The 25,121-nt window shown below is 35.1% G+C and overlaps 1 protein-coding gene and 1 non-coding gene across 2 annotated transcripts; one reads left to right on the top strand and one right to left on the bottom strand.

The window, feature by feature from the left end:
• The first annotated feature begins 717 nt into the window (after window positions 1–717).
• LOC114259910 (protein PSK SIMULATOR 2) lies at window positions 718–18,051 on the top strand. Its single transcript, XM_028199933.2, has 13 exons — window positions 718–1,029; window positions 1,139–1,425; window positions 2,910–3,235; window positions 3,379–3,471; window positions 3,565–3,655; window positions 5,416–5,509; window positions 15,275–15,372; window positions 15,768–15,837; window positions 16,343–16,446; window positions 16,549–16,665; window positions 16,974–17,050; window positions 17,218–17,262; window positions 17,353–18,051. The coding sequence occupies exons 2-13, from the start codon at window positions 1,180–1,182 to the stop codon at window positions 17,828–17,830; spliced, it is 1,839 nt and encodes a 612-aa protein (XP_028055734.2). The 5' UTR covers window positions 718–1,029; window positions 1,139–1,179; the 3' UTR covers window positions 17,831–18,051.
• Window positions 18,052–20,059: 2,008 nt separating this feature from the next.
• LOC114259922 (small nucleolar RNA Z279/snoR105/snoR108) lies at window positions 20,060–20,170 on the bottom strand. Its single transcript, XR_003628450.2, has one exon. It is a non-coding gene; the product is annotated as a small nucleolar RNA Z279/snoR105/snoR108 (small nucleolar RNA).
• Window positions 20,171–25,121: the final 4,951 nt, after the last annotated feature.

Below are 25,121 nucleotides of genomic sequence, written 5' to 3'. Positions count from 1 at the left end.
TTTAGATCAAATTATCTCTTTACTAAATTACTTTAAATTTAATTCATATTTTATATATTTTTTTATAAAAAATTAAAAATTATACTAATTCAATACTTTCCGAACACTGCTTAATCTCTCTCATTCTATATAGAGAATCAAACAAACGCCTTAAATGTATCATGGGTTTTTCTCGTGAGTCTTCAAAGTACATAAAATACGTGGGTCCACATTTTAAGTACAGAATGGACATTTCAAGAAGTGACGTCAGAGACGAACTCGGAACGGCGGGCGGACTTCTCTATTCATTCATATCCCCCGCTCTCTCTCAATCCACTTCAGAACAGGAAATTTTAATAATTTTTTAATTTTTTATAAAAAAAATATAAAAACAAAAAGATATAACTTTTAATTTTTTAACTAAAATTAAAAATTATTAAATAAACTTAAATTATCACATAAATTGATCCTATATCTTACTTGATATATTTTACTATTTATTAATTATATGCTTATTATTATTTTTTTATATATCACATAAGATAATGATTATTATATTGTGAGTGCATAATCTAATTAAAATCAATGGTAATATTATAAATTAACCTTTACTAATTTAAAATTTATTTAAAAAAAATTAATCATTCAAATTCATTTTATATATAAATTCATATTTCATTATTTAATATACAAATGTATGAGATAAATTGAGAATCCATAAAAATAAATTGAGAATCCATAAAAATAAATTCTTAACATTTTTCAACTAAAATTCTTGAAAGAGAAAATAATATTCCTCCTCACACATTCATCGTGACTTTTATGCACTTAAAAAAACGAGAGAGAGAGAGAGAGAGAGAGAGAAAGTAAACAGGGAAAAAGAAAAAAAAAACACAGTAGTCAAGCATTACTGCTCATATTAATTTCCAAGCATGTGTCTGGCTTGAAACTTGGGGCATCGAAAGCCCTCTCTCTTTCTTTTTCATTCCTCATCAATTCCAGTCAATTCGATGCAAGCGAGATCATAAACGGACAATTCTGTGGTCAGAGGTAGCTTCTAGTCTTTTTGTTTAGGTTTTACTAATTCCTTGTTTGGTTAGTGAGAAAATGTTTGATAATTCTGTGATCATATGAATTTTCATTTGAATTGTTTTGATAGGTATAAATTTTGGAGTAGAATTGTTGGATAATCTAAGCACAATGGGAGCTGTTTGCTCGGCTGGGACGACTATGAAGAAAAATTCAGAGTTCCGGGAAAAGAATTCGGGATTTTCTGGGAAACTCAAGTCCATGAGGAGCTTTAGTAAGCATACGGATGATTCTTATTCGTATTCAGATGTTGACGGTTTCGAGAACACTTCACAGAATTTTGATTCCGGCGAGCTTCGATTGTCCATTTCTCGTGAACTCAAGCCTTCTACACCTGCTAGGACGGTGACAAACAAGGTAGTTATACATCTCTTGCTTGTAATCAATGATTGTTAGCGTTTATTTTGATCCTAGTGTGAGCAAGTGATTTTAAGTATTCGATCAGATACACACCAAAAATTAAAAAAATAAAAAAATAAAAAAATGAAGGCTTGTTTAATCTGCTTAAAATTTGGTTCCCAATTGGCTTTGTTGTTTTTATATTTTTTTTATTGACTTTGCAGATCACGAGAGTATAATGGTGGTTATTTATTTATTTTTGTTATTGCAATTAGAAACTTTAAAACTTCAAAGGTTATTGCAATGAGATAAACAAATGGAGATTCTAATTGCAATAACCTTTGAAGTTTTTTTGGTAGTGATTTTAAGCCCAAGAAAAATGAGGATAATTACTTATTGTAAATAATTGTTAACAAGCAAACTTGTGTGCTTTTGTGAAACATAATTGTTCGAGAAAATGGAAGATAAGAAAGATGGCAGGAATATTGAAATTTGGATGTTTGGATTTTGCGCATTTTGATCCCAGAAGAATGTCATTGTGCTATCTGATATCTGGGCCTCAAATATATTTGGATAGAATAGAATCTTTGACGGTGAACAAGATGAACATCTGACAGTTCCCAGTTATATACTCTGCAAGGCTTGTCATGATGATCTTTATATAAGTTTTTATATTAGTTCAAATTTCGTTGTCTTGTTCGCATCAGTTGGATCTATATGAGTGGCAATGAGCGGTAAAGGCTTTATTTATCCCAGTTATGATAATTGGAAGCTTCACTGAATCATGGGAGAAATAGCAAGAGATGATTTCTCCAAATGTACAAGGATGATAAGGGAAAAAAAAAAAAAAAAAAAAAAGGTTGCTAACAGCCTCATGTAGTTTTGATTGCTTTGACTTTTGGCTTTGTTAGAAGCACAAAAATATGCATTGACCATGACTTCAAATGAAACTTGTGCAGGTAGACTTGTGTAGATGTAAACCAAGTAAGATATGATAATTGAACTACATGTTAAGATCTTTGAATTGCTTGAACAATGATTTAGTGTAGTGTATGGTAAAAGTCAGATGTATTTTATTTTCTTGGTTGACAATGATTCAAGCAATCACCAGCTCAAGCCATTGTACAGGAGCAGAAGACCATTGAGCTAAAATTTCCTGCACTAAATCCATACTTGGAATGTAATCATGCTACTACTCTGTTTTAGACAGGGTCACAGGCGGATACAGTTGTTTGAATATTTCCTGAAGATGTACTTGCGGCCATAAATCTTTGTCCCTTGATGCTAGTCATCTGTTTTTATTGTTTAACTATATTTTGATGGGAATAACATATTTTGCAGGAACCTTTTCCTTCTCTTGGCATCTTATATTCAGATCAGTAGTTTTCAGTGTCTGTCAATCCAAACAGTCATAATCCTTTAACATGACATAGACCAATTGGACATATTATTGAAATGGAACTTATTGTTGCTTTGTGGTTTACATTGTGTCTTCTTTTTAGGTGCCCCAGAAGAGCTCATTTTTGGGAAGAGCTGGATTTGTGGGCCTAGAGAGGGCAGTGGAAGTTCTAGACACACTTGGAAGTAGCATGTCAAATTTTAACTCCAACAGCGGATTTATCTCTGGCATGGCTTCAAGAGGGAATAGAATATGCATTTTGGCATTTGAAATTGCTAATACAATCACCAAAGGTGGGAATTTGATGCAATCTCTTTCTCAAGAAAATGTCCAGTTCCTGAAAAAGGAGGTTTTACATTCAGAAGGAGTGCAACAATTAGTTTCTACAGACATGAAAGAGTTGCTAAGTATTGCTGCTGCTGACAAAAGGTTTTCACTTTTTTCACAAAATGCTTCACCCTTGTTTCGTTCATATTTTTTTTTGACTTTTTGAACAATTGTCTGCCGCATGCAATCTATCGCATCATTTTTCATCTTCTTTTGTATTGTAATATATGTGCTGAACTTTGTAGGGAGGAATTTGGTGTTTTCTCCAGGGAAGTGATTAGGTTTGGCGATCTATGTAAAGATCCACAATGGCACAACCTGGACCGGTTATTTTCAAAGTAAGCTAGATGCCTCTATAATTCATACTAGCGAAGCTACCGTTGTTTCCTAGTGTTTCAAAGACATTACTTAAAATATTTGTAATTTATCAGATTGGACTCAGATCATGAAATCCACGAGCAACGAAGAGAAGAGGCAGAATTGACAATGCATGAGTTGACTACCTTGGCTCAGCATACTTCGGTAAGTTCAGTTGTATTTATTGGAGATCTCTTGCATTTACTTCTTCGTTTCAATGCAAAAAAGAGGCCATGGGTTAAAAAAATAAAAGAAGAGGAAAGGCAACGGATTCCCTCACTCTTTTATATTTATTTATTTTTGCTCCTAAATTTGATTGGCACATTAAGTTTGTGATACATTTTGTATAATACATTGATTTAGTTGAATTTGTTAGATTTTTAATGCATTTGATGATTTTTTTTTTATTTTTATTTTTTGTGATTGCAGCACATGCCCATTAGAATTTTGCTGACTTCTTGTTTTAGTAGAAATGAATAATTACTATTTTTCTTGTAATATGTTTTTTAATTATTTATTATTAGTTCAACCAAAACTTATTTGATAATATTGTTAATGAGATATCTGATTTGGATCGGTATCTAGATCCTGCTCCCCTTGCTCTAACCATTGCTGATTATTAGACAACAATTCCAAAATTTAGAACCTTGTCGAGTACAACTGTAAAAATGCATATATTTGTGGAATTTTTTAATTTTTTTTTAATTTTTTTCAATTATGATTTGAGATTTAGTGTTTAAGATTTTGCATGACCCCGTCAACAAAAAGTTCTGGAACCTTCTTCTATTACAAATGCTTTTTCCTAACATTAACTTCTATATATATATATATATATATTTTTTTTTTCCATTTTATTTTGAACCGGCAGCAGTTCAGTGCTTATCATCATGTTTGGTTCCATTTTTCTAAACCCATTTTTTTGAAAATTTTGAAGTTTTTGTTTGGTTATTTTGAAAATGGGATAAAGTTTTCAGAATCTTGGTACAACTTTTGGAGGGAAATTTGATTGGTCAATGTATAGTGCATTTTGGAGGGAATTTTTTTTTTTTAATTGGTCAATGCATCTAGCCCTCTCTCTCAACTTTTGGAGGGAAATTTGAAATTGCATAGTGCATTTTTTTGAAAACCAAACATATATCCATTTTCAAAGCATTTTCAAAGCAAAGTTTTCAAATCACTTTTCCAAAAAATAACTCAAAAAAACGAAACCAAACATAGTGTATAGTGCTGTAGAACATGATGATTTCTGACTTGTACTGTACAATTAATTTTAGAACAGGTTGTCTTCTTAGAAATGGTGGTTCCACAATTATTTCCCAAAATTTGATATGGGATAATAGCATGCCCGGTTCATATTCTCCTACTTTGTATCGTTATGCTGAATGTTTTCTCATAATTCAATAAAGATTGCATGCACTGTGATACTACCCTGCGCAGCTGCACCATGTTACAGTATGCGATTTTCTTTTCTCCAAAATTTCATAAAACTGGTGAAAATGAATTTGAATTGTATAAAATCTAGAAATTTTAGCTAATATTTGTTCCTTGCAATCATCTGCCTACTGCCCTGCACAGCTGCACTATGTTGCTGTATCGGATTTTTTTTTTCTCTCCAAAATTTCATAAAAACGGTGAAAATGAATTTGAATTGTATAAAATCTTCAAAAATGTTAGCTAATATATGTTCCTTGTAATCATCACCCTGAGTTTGTTCAGATCGACTAAAAATAGAACATACATTTCCCATACTATAAAGATTAAATTTCATTGTGTTCTTAAAAAGCTTCAGTTTTTTTTACTCATTTTGGTCTACATTACAAGGCTAACTCCTCCCTGTGTTCTTATATTTCATTGTGTTCTTAAAAAGCTTCAGCTTTTTTTACTCATTTTGATCTACATTACAAGGCTAACTCCTCCCTGTGCAGGAGTTATATCATGAATTTAATGCTTTGGAAAGATTTGAACAAGATTACCAGCGGAAGCTCGAAGAAATGGATTCCTTAAATCTCCCTCGGAAAGGTTAGAAATGGTTAATCCTTTACTTTCATTCTAGTGTTCTTAGATAATAATGAATAGCAATTTCGGACCTGAAATTTTCTCGTATTATCTTCTGTTTATCCATAGACATATATGGATATATGGTTTCCTAAATGAATCTAATACAGTGCAATAACTGGGGAAAGCTTTATGTTATATATATACTAGAGATTGCTCATGCCTAAAGATACTATCTAATAAAATTCTTATATTACAATCTATGTACTGCAAAAATGCTAGAGACCATGAAAAATGTTTAACGAAAAGTGTCTCAAAACTGTGGCCGAACAACCGGGAAAGCTTTAGAATCAATTATTTGATTGACTAGCAAAGGCTTCGAGATGATTTTTGTGAAACTTTTTGGTGAAATTTTTTTTGTGATCGGTAGCATTGCTCATCTATGTGCATACCTGAACAAATATAGTCCTAAATAGTATAATCCAGAAACTATAGGAAAACCACTACATGAAGCTTTTTGATTGGTTCAAGTTTACCAAGTTAGAATGTAAAATGAAGAAATTTAGGGTTAGGATTTAAGAGGAAGAAGAAGAGATAAGAGAAGAGGGGGAAATTTTATATATCTGGAAAAATTGTCTATTTAACTCTACATCAACAAAATATATATACAAACCCTAACATTGCAATATGTCCATCGTACCCTCAACTCTAGTAAATATTAATAGAAAAACAAGAGAACAGGAAATAACTATTCTAACACAATTAATAATTTTGCTTTTTATGCTAATGGAGCAAAGTTACTTAAATATTAAATGACGATACAGCAAAAAAATCAATAAATTATATTACAAGAATAAATCTAAAACCATACAGAAAAAATAATTTTAAAAAAACAAAAAAAACCTTAGCACCATTACTCTAATCATCAATTCTCAAACCATTCAGCAAAAAGAATCAATGTGTGTGATTTTCTCTGTGATTAACACATGATTAGCAAGTTACCCATGGCTTTGCAATCCTGAATTGAACATTGCTAACAAGGGTTATTAACCATGGCCAACTGAAAAGGGTTTACTTCTCCGTAGCCAACTTGAATTCATTTTGGAAATGTTTTCTTTATCAAAGTAGCTCAATGTTTGCATGAAATCAAGGAACTGTATACCCACTTCTTGTAGTAACCTTTAGGCCCCGTTTGTTTGGGGTTATGGGGAGGGGATTGGGTTTGATAGTGAGGAGGGGATTGAGAGGATTCAACATCTGTTAAAGGTTTTCTTTTAACAACTAAATGCAGGTCATGAACACCCAAACCCCCCCCCCCCCCCCCCCCCCCAAAAAAAAAAAAAAAAAAAAAATTATGTTTATTTTTGTACTTTTGGTTTCAGAAATACAAAAAAATAAAAAAATAAAAAATGTAGCTTTGGAATGATGGAGAGGCATAACATGGGCCATAATGCTTGAATAACAATTTTAGTCACCTGTTTACATGTAAAGCTCAAAGCATTATGACCTACTTGAAAACTTTTCCTTCAGCAAATGGACTAAATTTCCAATACAATCATCAAAACTTACATATGTCAAAATAGAGGACACCCATATAAAAACCAGAACATGAAGTTCATGTAAATTAGCAATCGACAGATAGAGACCATATCACTAAACATTTGCTGCTGTAGTCTTCCTTTTTCCAACCCACTTGCAATTTGCAAAAGACTATAAGCACTTTAGTTGCATGATGCAAAAATAAAAACCTGACTTTAAAGTTGGGACAACATGCTGCTTCTCAATGATCAAGTTGCATTCGAAGAGAATCTAGAACATGTTTTAACATTAGCATCCACTATCTATCCTACATGCAAATGAAACTTGCAGTCCAGAAGAAATAGCTGCATTTTTTAGTTTAATTTTTATTACCCTACAAAGCTTTGTCAAAAATTGGTTCATTATCATAAACACGAATGCCCATACCATACGGAGTAGGGCATCTTCAGAGTTACAAAATCACAACCGGCAAAAAAATTCTAAAATCAGAATTAACTATTTATTACTCTTGCCCACAACACTACCCAATTAAATTTATATATTCTACATTCTTTCAGCACTTTGTCTCATATGTATAATTAACAAAAAAAACAAATCTCTTGCACAAAACAATCGATTATATAACCACAATTTAAAAAAAAAAAAAAAAAATTGCTTCCACTATATAAACCAAAAAAAAAAAAAAAACCAAATTACTTACATTTATTTGAGCAAATGTAATTTAAACATTTATGGCCAACTTGTTTGGTTTGAATATTTAGGTTGTGTTTGGATCATAGATTTGAGTAGTGATTTGTGGAAGGAAAGAAAAGTGAAGATATGAAATTTGGAGATGCAAGTCTGAACGTTGGAAAGTAAATCTGACAATGGGATTGAAGGTTGAATAAATATGAGCCATTCTAACACAAAGACATTTTCAAAAACCTACCTGTCTTATTATATAGATGCTATTGGTGGTGTTTGGCAAGGGCTATTTTAGCCTATAATCATTTCACTTTTTCTCTCATAAACATCACATCCAATTACAAAAAAATCCAATCATCTCCCCAAACACAAAAATTTTAGCCTTCTAAAATAGCAACTTTCCAAACACCCACATTGTAACTAGGACTGTCTTCATTGATGTCGCTTGCCAACATGATTGCCTAGTCTGCAACTTCAAAAGTTCAAAAGAAAAACAAAGAGACTACAAACCGAAAGGAAAAGAAACCATCAAGCTTTTAGGCCAACCAAAAAGATAAACAATTAAGAGATAAAGCAAATAAAAAAGGAAGGCTGATTTTGTAGGATCCAAAAATCCAAAATCCCGAATATAGGTTTCAAGGTAACAACCCGAAAATTTGAAAATCAGTTACAGTAAAAAAAAGGAACAGGCAGAAAATGCTGAATCAGTTACAATTAAAATGAGACAAAGTCAATGGCTATAGCAATCAAAACAAAGAACAATGCAGACATTGAGTTCAAAGTTCTACCTGCCTAAGCAAAATCCTGTATAGAATGCCAAAGAAGTCCTGTATAGAATAGCAAAACAAAGAACAATGAAGGAAATTAGATTAGAGTTGATCATTTATCGTATTCGTATCCCATAAAAAAATTATTCTTCAAAAGACATGATCAAATGACAAAAGCAAAAAACTTAAATGGAGATAAACCCACCATTTTTAATAATCAATCCAAAAGTTTCATAAACTCACAACTAAGATCCAATTGAGAGCATTCAAACTATTTAGAAGCAATGCAAGCAAAAAACAGTAAGCTGCCAATTTTTTTGGTCTTTCCCATTATCCAATCAATTAATAAATGTCATAATAAAAAAAATGATTAGAACATCTTATCATTAAAAAGGAAATTAAAATATATATAAATTCATAAACTCAACATAGTTAAAAAAAATAGTGGATGAAGCTCACCAAAGGGGAACTTTTTTTCTCCGCCAAAAGTTTGATCATTTGATTCATTTCCTTCACATTCCATTCCCTGTGTGAATCAATAAACTCAGCAAACAAACCAAAAAGAGAAAATTAATGGGTAGTTTTCTGGTTTTGGTTACTAATATGCTTTTGAATTTAATGGGTTTTGATTTGAAGTTACTAGAACTATTGTCATCAATGCGAGTCTGAAATTACAATTGACAGCTTAATGTACTTTTCTTTGTCGCTACCATTGCCGATGGTGATTTTCCGATCAAACCTGGCTCAATCATTGTGAAGTTGAAGACCTCACACACCTCTCTCTGTTGTGACCACCATCATCAATGTTGATTCTTGGGTCAAACCCATATCACCATGACTCCAATGGTGGGTTTGCGGACATAGAGGGAGAGTCGAAGTGGGCCACAATGATGGGGTTTGCGGATGGGGTTTGTCAAATTCTGAGTATGTAACGATCTGGCAATTTTGGTGGTGAATATGGTGAGGGGAGAGAGAACATAGAGGAGGGAGTGAGCTTTGGTTGAAGGTTTCGAACAGAGACAGGTGAGGATGGTTTTCAAAATGAAGAGAAACAAAAAAGAGAGAAATCTCATGGCTGTAATTTTGCAGCAATTTTAATCTAATAGTTGAAATCTATCCACCAATTTCTTAATGATCACACACATTCTTTGAAATGTAGGCCATGGGATGTTATTTAGAAATCATCTTAATTGTCCAAATTGCCACCTAGACAAATGTCTCTAGGATGTTTTGAAACAAATATGACAGGTGTGAAAAAATTCAAAACCTGCCTTGTTTTATTATATAATATATATATATATATATATGTTAAAATTCACCTACTACACACCTACCACTACCACCTACTACACACTCACCTACTTCACCTACTCTCCACCTACTCCTCACCTACTCCATACCTACTACACACTCACCTATTCTCTTCCCACATCCTCTCTTCTATATATAGGAATCATTGTAATATATCAAGAAATCAATCAATAATACAATCATTTCTCTTTATACATTAAATTTCTACATGGTATCAGAGCAAGGTTAAGACTCTAGTAATTTTGCTTCACCGGCGGGCGGCAACCTCGCCTTGGCCGCCCGCCGGACCTCAACCTAGTCCGCTAAAATTCTCTACACATACCTTCACTTTCCCGATCTCAACGACCTCGTTTTTCGGTTTTCGATCGAGAAGAGAGAGAGCTAGTCATTGCTTTGGAGGATCTTCAATCTTCACCCATTTTCGCTCGTCTTATCTCTCTCTCCTCACTGTTCGACTGTTCGTCGCCGCCCTTCAGCGGTGGCTCCACGACAACTCCACGTGGCGAGGCGAGGCGAGGCAACGTTCGGTTCACCAACGTCATCTGGCCGGAGAGCTTCTACACCTCCGCCGAGCTCCCGTTGCGAGCCACCACGCCTCGCGACGAGCTCAGATCGACCATCGCGACTTCCCCCAAGCAACTCCGGCATCCATCTTTCCTTCTTGCACTTCGGACTATTTTCAGTTTCATGACCTATTGACTCCTGAAGAACAGTCCATCAGGATGAAAGTAAGAGAGTATATGGAAAAAGAAATAGCACCAATAATGGCGAAGTACTGGAAGAAGGCAGAATTTCCATTTGATGTTCTTCCAAAGTTTGCTGCCCTAGGTGTTGTTGGTGGCTCAATTAAGGGTTATGGGTGTCCAAGCCACTCTATTACAGCTAGAGATGGCAATTTAAACCCGGCCCGACGGGGACCCGATCCCCCGACCCCGAAATAAGTGGTTTTTCCCCGAAAAATATCCCCACGGGGACGGGGATGGTATTAAAAAATCACTCCCCGATCAATTTCGGGCCGGGGACGGGGATAGGCTCGTCAGCCCCGGCCCTGGCCCCGCCCCGCCCCGGAATTTCCCCGATTCCTCCCCGCCACTGATGATTAGTTGTATAATTGTATTATTAAATATTAGTTGTATTATATTAATTTTGATGTCAACTCTCCCATTTCATTTCCTCTCATTTCCTGTGTCTCTCTCTCTCACCGACCGTGGCTCTCATCTCTCTCTCCCTCAAATCTCAGACTGTCTCATCTCTCTCCCTCCCTCTCCTCTCCCTCTCCCTCTACATCTCCCTCCGTCCGTGAAGCGATCTCAGACTCTGTCTCATCTCTCTCCCTCCCTCTCCTCTCCCTCTCCCTCTCCATCTCCCTCCGTCCGTGAAGCGTTCCATCGTCAGATCCCTCCGTCCGTGAAGGCTTCACGGCGAAGCCCTCCTCCATCAGATCGTGAAGCTTTCCATCAGATCGTCAACACTCTCCCTTTCCCTCCGTCCGTGAAGCACTCCGTCCGTGAAGCCCTCCGTCCGTCAGATCGTGATTCATGAAGAACAGAAACAGATCTGAATAAGAAGAATAGATCTGATTGTAGAATAGATCTGATTGTTACATATATATAATTTTTTTTTATGATTGTTATATATATATATATATATCTATGACAGATTTTTTTTTTTTTTTTTTTTTTGATCTTCTTAAGTTGCTTTTTGAGCTGACTGACTGAGATGTTGTTGAGATTTGTTGATGTTGTTTTTTAGCCGGGGATTTTCGGGGTCGGGGAAACCCGATCTCCGTTAGGAGGCGGGGGTGGGGGTGGGGGTGGGGGTGGGGGTGGGTTCCCCGTCGGGGACGGGGACGGGGACGGGGGGAAATTCTGCCATCGGGGATCGGGGACGGGGAGGGTGATCCCCGGCCCCGCCCCGCCCCGTTGCCATTCCTAATTACAGCAAGTGTCATAACCATGGTAGAAACTGCCAGAAGTTGATGCAAGCTTCTCCATTTTTCTTATGACGCATTCTTCTTTGACAATGAAAACCATCGCGACTTCTTTCCCCCATCACCCACCGTCCTTCCAGATCTGGTCAGATCGAGTTCGTCTTGGCTTGGATCGCAAGATCAAAGCACACGAAATCTACGCCGACTCCGTTGAGATCTACACCTTCGGCTATATCAAGGTCTTGTTTGGCTCTCAACATCAAGGTTTGGTTCGGCTTCATCGAGATCTACTTGCTCCATTGACTTGTGCGAAGGGACAGAAATCATCGATCTACACACAGCTTTTTTGTCTGCTTTGAATTTACAACAAAATCACACAGGGATTTCAGAGTTTGAGAATCCATTGAAGCCATGCTGTGTTGGAGTAAACAGAGGATATTCATGTGGGAATGTAGACCAGAGTGGAGCCAAGAAGTATACTGTTTGTGACAAACCCCAACTTTCTTTTTATTTTATTTTCTTTTCTTTTATTTTATCACCCACTCACTTCTTATGATGAAAATACAATGGACCCAACTTCATGCCAGCCACATGGGCCTGTTCCTCCGTCAATGCTCTCATCTTTTTTCCTTTTTCATATATATATATTTATTTTGCCAACTAATACCACTTTTTTTAATTCCTTAATTTATTTTAATAACATGAGTGGCCTCCTTTTTTCACCATCTCCCTCTTTTTCTCCACAATATTTTTGTACCACCGCCCACTCCATGATACCCATATTATTATTATTATTATTATTATTTTTCACCAAAAAAAAAAAAAAAAAATCATTCCAGTTGATTTTTCTGCATTTCCACACCTACCATTCGAGTTTGCCAAACACACTTGCTTTATTCATTTCAGGGATCAACCCCGATCACAATTTTACACCCAAAAAAAAAAAAAAAAAAAAAAAAAAAAAAAAAAAAAACACACAAAATAACCACATCCACAAGCAGGCTTTTTTTTTTCTTCTCTACTCTGCCGCCGGTCTCTTCTTCTTGCCTCCGTCTTGAGCGGCCCTTGACGGTGCTGCCTCCGTGTTTTCCACGCCGCCGAGCACGTTCACTACTCCCTGCTCCTCCACTGCAGCATATGGCGGACCTCCAAATCGGAACATCACAGTGGCCTTCCGCTTCAGCTCCTTATTTTCCGCCTTTAGCACACTTATCTCTGCTCGCGCATCCTTATACATGCGTTGGAGCAGAGCCAGTTGGGCGTTTAGCTGCTGCACCTCATTTGTTCTACTTTGCAGCCGGTGCGACAAGTTTGTGACCGCCGTCATGGTCTCCACACATGACTTCAAAGTATACTGATTGGCCTCAATATCAGTTTGCACCGTCATTTTTTGCTCCACAGACCGCATCGGAAAGTTCAACGGAGCAAAATCAGAGGTGTTTGGTTGAGGTTCACGGGCCACCGCACCAGTTATCTCTCTTGTTGACTCGTTGAGGTCTGGAAAGAGAGTGAGCAGACTACGGGACGAAGAGGTCATTTTCTGGGCAACCGAGTGTTACAGAGTGTTTCAAGATTTGCAGCTCTTAGAGACAATCTCTCAGAAAACGAATATCTCTCTCAGAAAATGAAGAGTTTTTTCAGAAGTTTTTTCACAAAGTTTTTTTGTCTTCGCTTCTGCCTCAAGCACAGCCTCCGCCTCAGTTTATAAAGACCCTGACGAAGAGGCAGACACACGCATCATGCGCCGCTCGGCGCTCGACGACAACATGGGCGCGCCTTTTGATGGCCCGTCTTTTGATGGCACGCCTTTTGATGGCACGCCTTTTTATGGATTGGACACGCCTTTTGATGGCACGCCTTTTTTGACAGATTGGGCACACCTTTTGAGGGTGCAACTTTTTAAGGGTCCGACAAGACTCTATAAACTGTCTCGACATTGATTCCGGTTAGCTCCTTCATGGGTCCGACAAGACTGTGTAAACTGTCCCGACATTGATTCCGGTTAGTTTCTACAAGGGTCCAGCAAGACTCCGTAAACTGTCACAACATTGTCTGCTATAACGGTCCGACATGACCCCATAAACTGTCTTCTACATTGGTCTGACACCGCCATCCAGTGTCCTCTACAACGTTATGACACCCCCATACAGTGTCCTCTACAACGTTATGACACCACCATACAGTGTCCTCTACAACGTTATGACACCACCATCCAGTGTCTTCACCAATGGTCTGACACGACCATACAGTGTCTCCTATCCTCTTTTATTTTTATGTATTTTTTTGTTTTGTTACTCTCTCCAAACTCAAGTTGGTTAGTTCCTATCCCCCTTGAGTTTGCGGGGGTCTGTTAAAATTCACCTACTACACACCTACCACTACCACCTACTACACACTCACTTACTTCACCTACTCTCCACCTACTCCTCACCTACTCCATACCTACTACACACTCACCTATTCTCTTCCCACATCCTCTCTTCTATATATAGGAATCATTGTAATATATCAAGAAATCAATCAATAATACAATCATTTCTCTTTATACATTAAATTTCTACATATATATGTAGTATGTATATATCAAAATAGCCTACTATCCCTCTCTTTTTTATTCATGAAAATTTTGATTTTTTTCATGGTTGTAATCGTCTTTGAGCAGACATGTTTTGATTAAATTTATTTCTCACATTGGCTCTATGGGTCCTCTGCTGGTCAACATTGTTATGAAAAGAGGCCAGGTTTTTTGTGGCTCCTTCGGCTGTCCTTGTATGAAATGGTTATCCTTTTCATGGGAAAAAAAAGCTTAATGGACTCTTACCATTCTCTTCATGCTACAATTGAAAATATATTTCATTTTATAGTGGCGGCGGCGTTGTGCCCTATACATACTGTATTTGTAGTGGGGGACGCAAATTCTGAAGATGTATTCCGTTCTATACATATACAGTCTTTATAGTGGGGGACCCATCTTCTGAAGATATATTTGTTGTACAATTTATGACTTTATTCTTCATTTTATCTATGAACAAGTGCAACAAGGTCAACTTTTCTTCTTTCTGCAAAAATCTTGTGCTAGTGTTTGCACCTAATGGGTTGTTCAATGTCTAGGGCACTGATTTAGTATGCATACTTGCATAATGAGAGTATATTTGTAAATAATTGAAATGTCCAAATCATTAAGTTGGATGGAGCTTCTGGATATCTTGTAAATGGTTTTGTATTTTAAAGATCAAATCTATATGATGCTCAACAGTGTGACTTACCAGAACCTACAATGGTTTTGTCTAGGAAAAAAGAAATCTGTTTTCTATGTTGGGCAATAAGGGTTGCCATTCAGCATATACCTGGAGGATGTTTTTCGTTTATTTTGCAAAATTGTAGTGTTCATTTCAGTTATGTCCATTTTCTGTTCTTATTGACTAAATGAATACTTACCGTTGACCAACTCCCATGGATATTTACAGATCTCTGCCAGTGATTGTTAGCACTAGTGTTCTGATATCTGGTACCGGAAGGACGATTCTTTTATTAACCTGCATTTCTTTGTGAATGTAGGAGAGAGTATCATGATGCTACAAAGTGAACTAAAACATCAAAAAAAACTTGTAAGGAGCTTGAAAAAGAAATCTCTTTGGGCTAAGAGTTTGGAGGAGGTACGTGATTGTACATTAACTTCTATTATCTACTGGTGAAAATCGCCAAAATATTGATGACCTTTCTAAAGGACTGCATTTCTCAACTTGCAATTATCATTTATTCTTGAGGCATTTTGTGGAAGAAGTTGGGAGTCTTTTTATCAATATTTGATTTGATTATCTTCTCATCTCTGGAAATCATATTTTGCTGCCTTCCTTGTGGATGGCAGTGAATGTAAATATGTTGGATTTTATTCATTAATCATTCCACAAGACACGTGGAATGTGTGTCTGCTGTCCTGGTGTTGACAGTCTGAACCTGGTTTTGAGTTATCCTTTTAAGTGTGAAATAAGACTCCCTCCTTTTAAGTGTGAAATAAGACTCCCTTAACCTATTATTGATTTTTGTATAGGTTGTGGAGAAGCTTGTCGATATTGTTTCCTTCATACATCAAGAGATCTTAGAAGCATTTGGAGATAATGGTATGAACAACATAGTACAAGCAAATCAATCATGAATTACTGAATAAATGAATTTGAAGATCAGTTTAAAACCATTGCCATGGTTTGATTCTTAAGAGTTTTTGCTTGAAACTTGGCCCTATCTTCTGTTCTGTCACATGCTTCCTCGTTTGGCATCCCATAGTTTGTAAGGGCCTAATACATGATGGCTAAAAAAATGTATACTCATTTTCTGCACCTAAAAAATGCTATGGGATAACTGAATGCCATGCACATGCATGCTAGAAGAATCTAAATTCCACTTTAGTCTCGAAGTTTGTTTAAACAAATACAATACATTAGCCATTCTATATCAATCTACTATCTGTTTCCCAATCCTAACTGACCATTAGTACTAGGAGATGCAATGTTATCAATTATGATAGAACATCCAAGATTCCAGATTGTAATTTTTTTTCCTAGTTGTTGTTCATGAAGTGTGCTTGATATACATTCCACGTTTCATTGCACTGTCATTTCATGGCAGGTTTGATCCTGGTTGGCAAAGAGCCTGTTAACAAACCTGAAAGGCTAGGTGTAGCGGGTCTTGCACTGCACTATGCTAATGTGATCAATCAGATAGACAACATTGTAAGTTCAACTCTTACCAAGTATTGGTATTTTTTCTCATACGGTTATTGTAGCATAACTGAATGCTTGTTGATTTTTAAATGTGAATTCTCCTGATATTAGACATCTCGGCCTACCTCCCTTCCTCCTAATATGAGAGATCAATTATATCTTGGGTTGCCAAACAGTGTGAAGGTTGCTTTACGTTCTCGGTGTCAAACTGTTGATGCCAAGGAAGAGGTGCGTCCTAATCTAGAATAGTGTAGTTCCAATAATGCTTTTTGTCTTCCTCATGGACTTCACTTGTTAACTATATTTGGGCAGTGATTTGGAAAAGGAAAGAAAAAGTGAGGGAAATGTGAATGAAATATAAACTAAATTTTTTCACTATTTCCCTTGCCTTTTCTTTCCCTTTCCCTTTCCCTTTCCCTTTCCCTTTCCAAATCCTTTATCGAAATCCATGATTCAAACACAACTTAAGTGTACACATACAGGCTTTGTATTTTGCCTCTGGAACTTAGGTGCTTTAACTTTGGGCCTTTGTGCAGCTCACAATTTCTCAAATTAAAGCTGAAATGGAGAACACACTCCAATGGCTTGTTCCAGTGGCTGCAAATACTTCCAAGTACGTTTAATCAAGTGCTTACTCAGCTTTCTGCTTTGTCTAATCTTGCATTTGAAAACAAGCAATATTTTCCAGCCTAATCTCTTAGCTGTTTAATTTTCTCTTACACAGTCCACATACATCTACATCATCTTTTACTGTTTTTGTTTTTTGACACTTCAAAACAGGGCGCATCAAGGTTTTGGTTGGGTTGGAGAGTGGGCGAATACTGGGTTAGTCAGTTTCCTCTCTCTTGCTTACACTGTTTATGCTTTCATTTTCAGCAACATTGTGATATTTAACAGAGTGTTAGTTTCTTACAGTAATGAGTTCAACAAGAAGGGTGCCACACAGAATAACGTGATTCGCCTCCAGACACTTTATCATGCAGATAAGCAGAAAACGGAGCTGCACATCCTTGAACTGGCAGCATGGCTTCACCGTCTGATCAGTGTTGTAAGACAGAGAGATAATGGAATCGGAGCATTGCCGTTTCGATCTCCCACTCGCAAGGGGCTGAATTTGTCGCTTCAGACACATCAACCCTCATCTGTGAGTGATTCTCAAAAGACCTATAGTATCCAAATGTCTGCAGAAGATAGAAAGTTATTGGAAAAGGTAATGAGCAGGAAAAGATTGGTTCCTGGATTAAGCAAAAGTCAGGAATTCGGTTTGGCGAAGAAGAGAGAGAACAAAGTTTGGGCCCACAGCAGGAGCACTGGGAACTCTCCAAGCCAGCGATTGGAGCGTCCAAAGTCTAGTGCTTTGGATGTAATGGATGGATTAGGTACAGCATTTTGAATTAAAATTTAATCCTAGGCATTTTTGCTTCATTTATATAATTAATGTTGACATCCCTTTCTTCTCTTTTGGAGTTGTATATACACATTTGTGTATGATGATAATAGGTTGCATCATATCATATGGATAAGCGCTTGTATTGAAATTTTGTTGTCTATTTTTGTGCTAGGAAAGAAAACATATTTAAAAAATTGTTATGCTAATCTCTCACATTTGAATAACCGGTGGAGTAGACTATTGTTGAAAGAGATTGAATGATCTTTTAGAAGACTGATGGCTGTGATGTCGTAGAGGTCAGCTTTAAAATGGTTGAAATTGTGAGACGAACCCTCATCTGATACTGTCTTCGTACTATAACATGTGTTCTGGAATTGCTCTTGTTTTGCTTTTCATTTTCTTTCACTTTTTGAATTTTCCCCTTCTTTTGGACACCATACTTTTATCTTAAATTTTTTTTGGGGGGGGGCGTTATGATGTTCGAACCTCCCGCCAAGAGCATGGCCAGGGAGTTGGGTGCTCTCTTGTTTCAATAATGTTGTGTCTGGTTCATGAATTTAGGTAAAGATTTGAAAAATGAAAAGAAAAAAATGTGAGAGGTGTGTGAAATATATTTTATTCACATTTTACTTTTTTTTTTCTTTTTTTTTTTATATTTCACAGGGGGGGGGGTGCGGGTGTGGTTATGATGTTCGAACCTCCCGCCAAGAGCATGGCTAGAGAGTTGGGTGCTCTCTTGTTTCAATAATGTTGTGTCTGGTTCATGAATTTAAGTAAAGATTTGAAAAATGAAAAGAAAAAAATGTGAGAGGTGTTTGAAATATATTTTATTCACATTTTACTTATTATTATTATTATTTTTTTATATTTCACAAACCTATCACACTTATTTTTTTTTCTATATATTTTTTTTATACATGATTTAAGACTGTTTGATATGATAGAATAAAAATGGTTTTGTTTGGTACAATAGAATAAAAATGATTAGAATGCGATGCATGTGGGAAAGGGAATGTAATAATCATTCTCGTTTAATGGGCTTCTGGTCAGTGCTCACCAGATTAACAAAGAGAGTTCAAGCTTTCACGATACACTTCTGGAAAGACAATAAGGAAATTTCTAATTTTGTAGGTACATATGTTATAATCCCACATTGGTTAAGAAAAGATTTTAAAATAGCCTTTGGAACATCATACCAAAATAACATCCCACATTACTTACATGACAAGGATAATATATTAGGTGCTTCTCTTTTTTACTCTCTTTTTATTTTCAATTGAGGAAGATTTCATCAAACTGGACAAATAATAACCAACACAAATTTCTCAGCTTAGCAATCAATATCAACTACCAACATAAAAGAGAAAAAATAGCCCATAATGAGAAAAAAACAAGGGTAATGCTAGGGACAAATTGCGGGCCCCACACCCATGTGAGATATTTGATCATTTATTTGGTAGAAAATTTGAAACCTCTAGCATTTTCCAAAAACAAACTCAGGATTCTTTTGAAAAGTGATTTTTTTTAGTAATTTTCTTGACTAAATTATGAAGTGGAAATATATAGAGTGTTTTAAAATAATTTTGACTTTTTATGAAAAAATACATACTAAATTAAAAGAAATTGTCTTTTTAATTTTTTTTTATATATATTATATATAACATTTTAGTACTTACTAAATTTTAAAGTGGTATTACATCTCCAACACTTCCCTCTCATTTTGAGAGCCTCTAATTGTGCAGCTTTTGATTTAGGAAAATGTTTAGTAACTCAAAATTTTGTGGCTCAAATGGCTCAAATCTGTCAAAACGATATCGTTTTACACTCAAAATCTGTCAAAACGACGTCGTTTTGAGTGATTTGAGCCATAAAAATTTGAACTACCTACCATTATTGTTTGATTTATTGACTTTGTAATTGGTGTTTTTGAGTGATTTGAACCATAAAAATTTGAACTACCTACCATTATTGTTTGATTTATTGACTTTGTAATTGGTGTTTTTGAATGATTTGAACCATAAAAATTTGAACTACCTACCATTATTGTTTGATTTATTGACTTTGTAATTGGTGTTTTGGTTTTGAGATTGTTTATTTATTTGGTGTTTGGTCGGAATGAGATTTGATTATTACTTTGTATTTGAGTTTTTGGATTGAAATAAAATTTGATTTTTGATTTGGTGTTTATATGTTATTTGATCTTTTTTTGGCTTGGAATTTCCTTCAAGTGCAGGGATCAGATTGGATAAGATGTGAGTGCCCAATTTGTCGTAACCAGGCTTGGGGCGGAACACCCAAATCTCGCATGTTTTAACGCGAGTACTGAACCACTCATCACATCCCCTTAAGCTGCCTGAAGGATCATACTCTGAGTAAGGCTCCCGTCTCTCTAATTATACTAAACAACATTGTCTCGCTTCTTTCCTTCTCCCTCGATGTGGGACACTCTTCTTTCTTACTTTCATAAAAACTCCTCATACTCATCATATTCGGATAGCACAATTGCACAATGATCCATGTCATTGTCCCTTGGAATAGTAAGAAAGTCAGAAGTTCAGAACTATTTTATTGTAATCTAACTTACTAACACCTTAATGTCCTATCATATGATTTTTCTTTTTTAAAAATACTCATCATACTCCTTTGCTAACTTCAGTTTATCTTGTTATTAATCTACCACTACCCTCCATTCTATTCCCTATGTAGGACTTTCATTAGGACTCCAAAAATATCTATTCCTACAAGCTAATTTTAAAATAAATAAAAGTGAATGATTACGGGGTTTTTTATTAAACAAAATTTAATCTTATATTTAGATTATGAATTTAGGTAAATAAGTGAAAAGGAACAGAGAAAATGTGAGAGACATCTAAGTTAATTTCTTCTCTATTTTTCTTTTTATATCCAAATTTATAATCTATACACAATATAAATGTATAAAAAAAAAAAATTCACAAAAAAATATATGAATGTGAGAGAGAGTCCACTCATCTAGGTGTCACACCTTTGTTTTATACCTACGGCCTGTCATGCAAAAACCTCTTTTGTATTCCTAACCTACATTGATAAAGAGTAAGGGAGGGCGTCACAAATCACGATTGTGTTGTGTTGGATTATATATTCATGTCGTATCATTTTAAGTTTGTGTCAGAATTATCTCAACACTAACCTGATTCGTTTATTATTTCGTGTTATCGTGTTGTGTTATGTTCGGTCCGTGTCCGGTTTGTGTCGTGTTAATGTGTCATGTTAAATTTTTTTACCATTAACTAAAAATATTATGTATGAAAAAAATTTGAAAATTTCTTCACAAGTTAAATTTAATAAAACTAATCTATATTAAACGAAATTATTTATTGATATATTTGATTTCAAATTAATTTTATTTTCTTAATTTATAAAAATTATATTTTTTATTATATTTTTTTACTAGATTAATTCAAATAATAGACAAAAATACATTAAGTTCAATTAAAAGTAAAAACAAAACATATATTAGATTTAAAATTGTATTTTACATATTTTTTAATAAATTAGATGTAATTATGTAAGATATTAAAAGATGCCACGATACTCTTTAGTGGAAATAATATTAAAATGTGTAACTAAATTTTCATTATATAGGTTATTTGTGTCAATTTCGTGTTATGCAGATTTGAAACTAACTTGACCTGTTTAATATTTGTGTAATCAGGTCGTGTCATATACGTGTTCGTGTCAGAAAATAGTCAATTCTAACCCGCTAACTTTGCACACGGTTCGAATCATGTTATCGTGTCGTATCGCAAATTCCCATTCTTAATAAAGAGTGTTTAGTGTTTCATAAACACCTTTCACTTAAATTTACTTTAAAAATTGTATCTTAAATTTGAAGTTAAGAAGTTTTTTTTACTTTCAAATTATACAGAGTTGATTATATATAAAGTACTTAGATATTTTAATACTATAATTCAGTACGTCATTTTTTTTTACTTTTATCAAACAATCATGTCAAAATAAATAAAATCTCTATTCTTAGAGTATTTCCAACGCTTACTCCTCCTCTTCTTCTTCTTCTTTATTTTTTTTAAAAAATTTTTTCCCATCAAATTTGAGTAAAGATTTGGGTAAAAACTTCATCTAATACCGAGCACTCCAATGCAAAATTTTCATTTTTCATCAAATAGCCGGTCGACCCGGAGGATGTCTGGGAGGTTGATTGGTTTGTGTAAATTGACCAAAACTTGAAACATTTTTCCGTCCATTTATGTTTCCCTCCATTCATTTTCCATTTCCCCAACCCCCCCCCCCCCCCAATTAATTCTTTCCATCCAAAACATACATATATAAAAAGATCAAACCCATGTATAACCCAACGAAAAACGTTATTTTAAGAACCAACCTATCTTCATCTCCAAAACTCCAATAGAGTATAATGAGCTCTTCGAAGTTTTATGTTTTCACTGATTTCTCATTCTCTTCTTCTTCTTCTTCATCCACTGATGATGATGAAAAAATAGTTGAACCTATGGGTCTTTATGAGATGAAATAATGTTACAATGATGGAGATTCTAACCGCAGCTGAACAATCAAAGGAAAAAGGTGGCTCTATTTTAGGACATAAATACATACGTCGCAAAAGAACAATGGGTTATGATCGATTGTTTGCGGATTATTTTGTTGTAAATCCAGTTTATCCATCTTCAACATTTTGGAGATGTTTTCGAATGTGTCGTGATCTATATCTATAGATTTTGAATACCATTGAAGCATACGACATTTATTTTGTTCAAAAAGAAAATGCTTGTCATATTCTCGAATTGTCTTCGTTTCAAAAGATGACTTTGGCAATTAGAATGCTCACATATGGAGTGGCAGCAGATGCGGTTGATGATTATGTGCGAATTGGGAAAAGCACAACAATTGAAAGTTGTAAACACTTTTGCAAATCAATTATCGAAATCTTTCGAGCTAAGTATCTTAGATCTCCATCAACAACTGATATTCCTAGATTACTTACTATTGAGGAGGCTCGTGGGTTTCCAGGTATGTTGGGAAGTTTAGATTGCATGCATTGGAAGTAGAAAAATTACCCAACGGCATGGCAAGGTTAATATGTAGGTCATGTGAAAAAATCAACCATAATTCTTGAAGCAGTAGCTTTTTATGATTTGTGAATTTGGCATGCTTTTTTTGAAATGCCTAGATTACACAATGACTTGAATGTCTTGAATCATTCGTCCTTATTTTTTGATCTTGTCCAAGGTAAAGCTCTGCCTACTAATGACACTATGATTGGGGCACACTTACAAATGTGTTATTACCTTGTTGATGGTATATACCCTCCATAGGCAACACTTGTTTAGACAATCTCTTCTCCCCAAGAAGCAAATAAGCAAAATTTTTCTATGATGTAGGAGTTAGCAAGGCAGGATGTAGAGCGGGCATTCGGAGTGTTCCAATCTCGATTTGCAATTGTAGGTGGACTAGCATGTTTTTAGGATCCCAAAATACTTGGTAATATAATGAAGACTTGCATTATATTGCACAATATGATTGTCGAAGATAAGAGAGACTCCTATCTTGATTTTGATTATGAAACATCAAGAACCAATACAACAATAGTAGTTTCAAACGCAAGTAACACTGACTTTGAATCCTTTATGTCTCGTCATTTAGGTATTTGATTGAGGTCGAATTTTACAACACTGAGGCCGATAATTAGGATCTTTTAACCTTACTAGCCTGTCAAATTATATATTTTATGCATGTTTAATGTCAATTAGGTTAGAGACAGTGGGAGTAGAAATTGTAGTGAAAAATGCTTCCCATACTTGCGGAGGCCCATTCCCACATGTGCGGCCTATCCATCACAGCCAAATAGGCCTAAAGAAATAGCACGTACGGAGGCCCATTCCCGTACGTACGGAACCTTCACCGCATGTGTGGTGGAAATTCTCACACGTATGGTCGTACCTCGAGAAGCGTGCCTAATTTTTTGAATGTGGGGAAAAATTGTAGAGGTATAAAAAGACAGAAAAATGGTTGGATTAGGGTTCTGATAATTTTCAAAGGGAGAGAGAGGCTAGGGTTTGGAAGGAAAAGAACTTGAAGTTTGAAGAATGTCTCCCATGGTGGCTTCTTCTTCTTTCACCTCTTCCCACTCCTCCATGAGTGGCTTGGCTCCTATTTCTAGGGTTTTAATGAAACCTTAGCCAAGTAAATAGGTTTTCTTTTTGGTTTTCTTTTATGTAATGGTTTGAACAGTTGTATAGTTCTTAAGAAGTTTTCAAATATAATTTTCAATTATTTCTTTGAGTATTCTGCTTTTTGTGATTGTTGAATTCTTTCCATATAATGGTTTTCTATTCCTTTATGTTCAGGTATGAGATGAGCCATACTACGAGGGATGAGTCGTGTTGCTACCCTAGTTTAGAGCAAATGACTCGTACTACTTAAGATAGTTCGTGCCTATACATTGAACGTGTTATTTCTCTTGATAAATGCTTCGAGCTTGTAGTTGCAAAATATTATTTTGTTCGAACCGTGACATAATTGATTTTCAAATTGAAACCGTATTTATATAACTAGTGGTGAATTCATTACCCTAGTTTTTTTTAAAATCATTAAATTCTTCTTTATTTATAATTGCTAGTTTATTTGCTTTGTTTAATTTAATTATCATTAGGTTATGAACAACTATATTTTTCATCAAAATTAATTTAGGAATTTAACAATTAAATTAGTTTAATTTCCCATTTATCCCTGTGGATCGATACTTGGACTTATCACTATTCTAAGGAATTTGGTATAGTTTAGTGTTTATTTTTGGCGTGTGTAATGACCCATTAGTATTAGATATAAGAATGTAGTATTAGAGATAAGAACGTATCATGCCTTCTGTAATGATTTAATTGAGCATCTGTGGCAAATTCATAATGAAAAGTAGCTTCAATAATTGGACAAGAGAATGTAGTTGTAGTTGGATTTTTTGATTGAGAGGTGTTTAGGCAAATGATTTCTCAATGTTTGTTGCAAATATGTTATTTTTGTTATTGTTTTAGTAGTGAATATGTGAATGGATTTGGACACATATAGTTTTTGTTTCTAAATGAATCAAATGAATATATTATGCGTGTTGGGTTTTATTATGCTATTAACTATGTTTGTTAGGTTTCATTATGTTACTGTGTTTTAATGAATGTTACCGCGAGCTGAGTTTCATTTATAATGCATAATGAAGTAGATGACGTATACATAAATTTGTCTAGACTTTCATGAATTTTTCTCTTATTTATTTTTGTTTGTCAGTGTT

Source organism: Camellia sinensis, chromosome 6, assembly GCF_055761805.1.
Source record: "Camellia sinensis isolate YWXY chromosome 6, ASM5576180v1, whole genome shotgun sequence".
Classification (NCBI taxonomy): Eukaryota; Viridiplantae; Streptophyta; class Magnoliopsida; order Ericales; family Theaceae; genus Camellia; species Camellia sinensis.
This window is presented reverse-complemented; position numbering and strand designations above follow the sequence as displayed.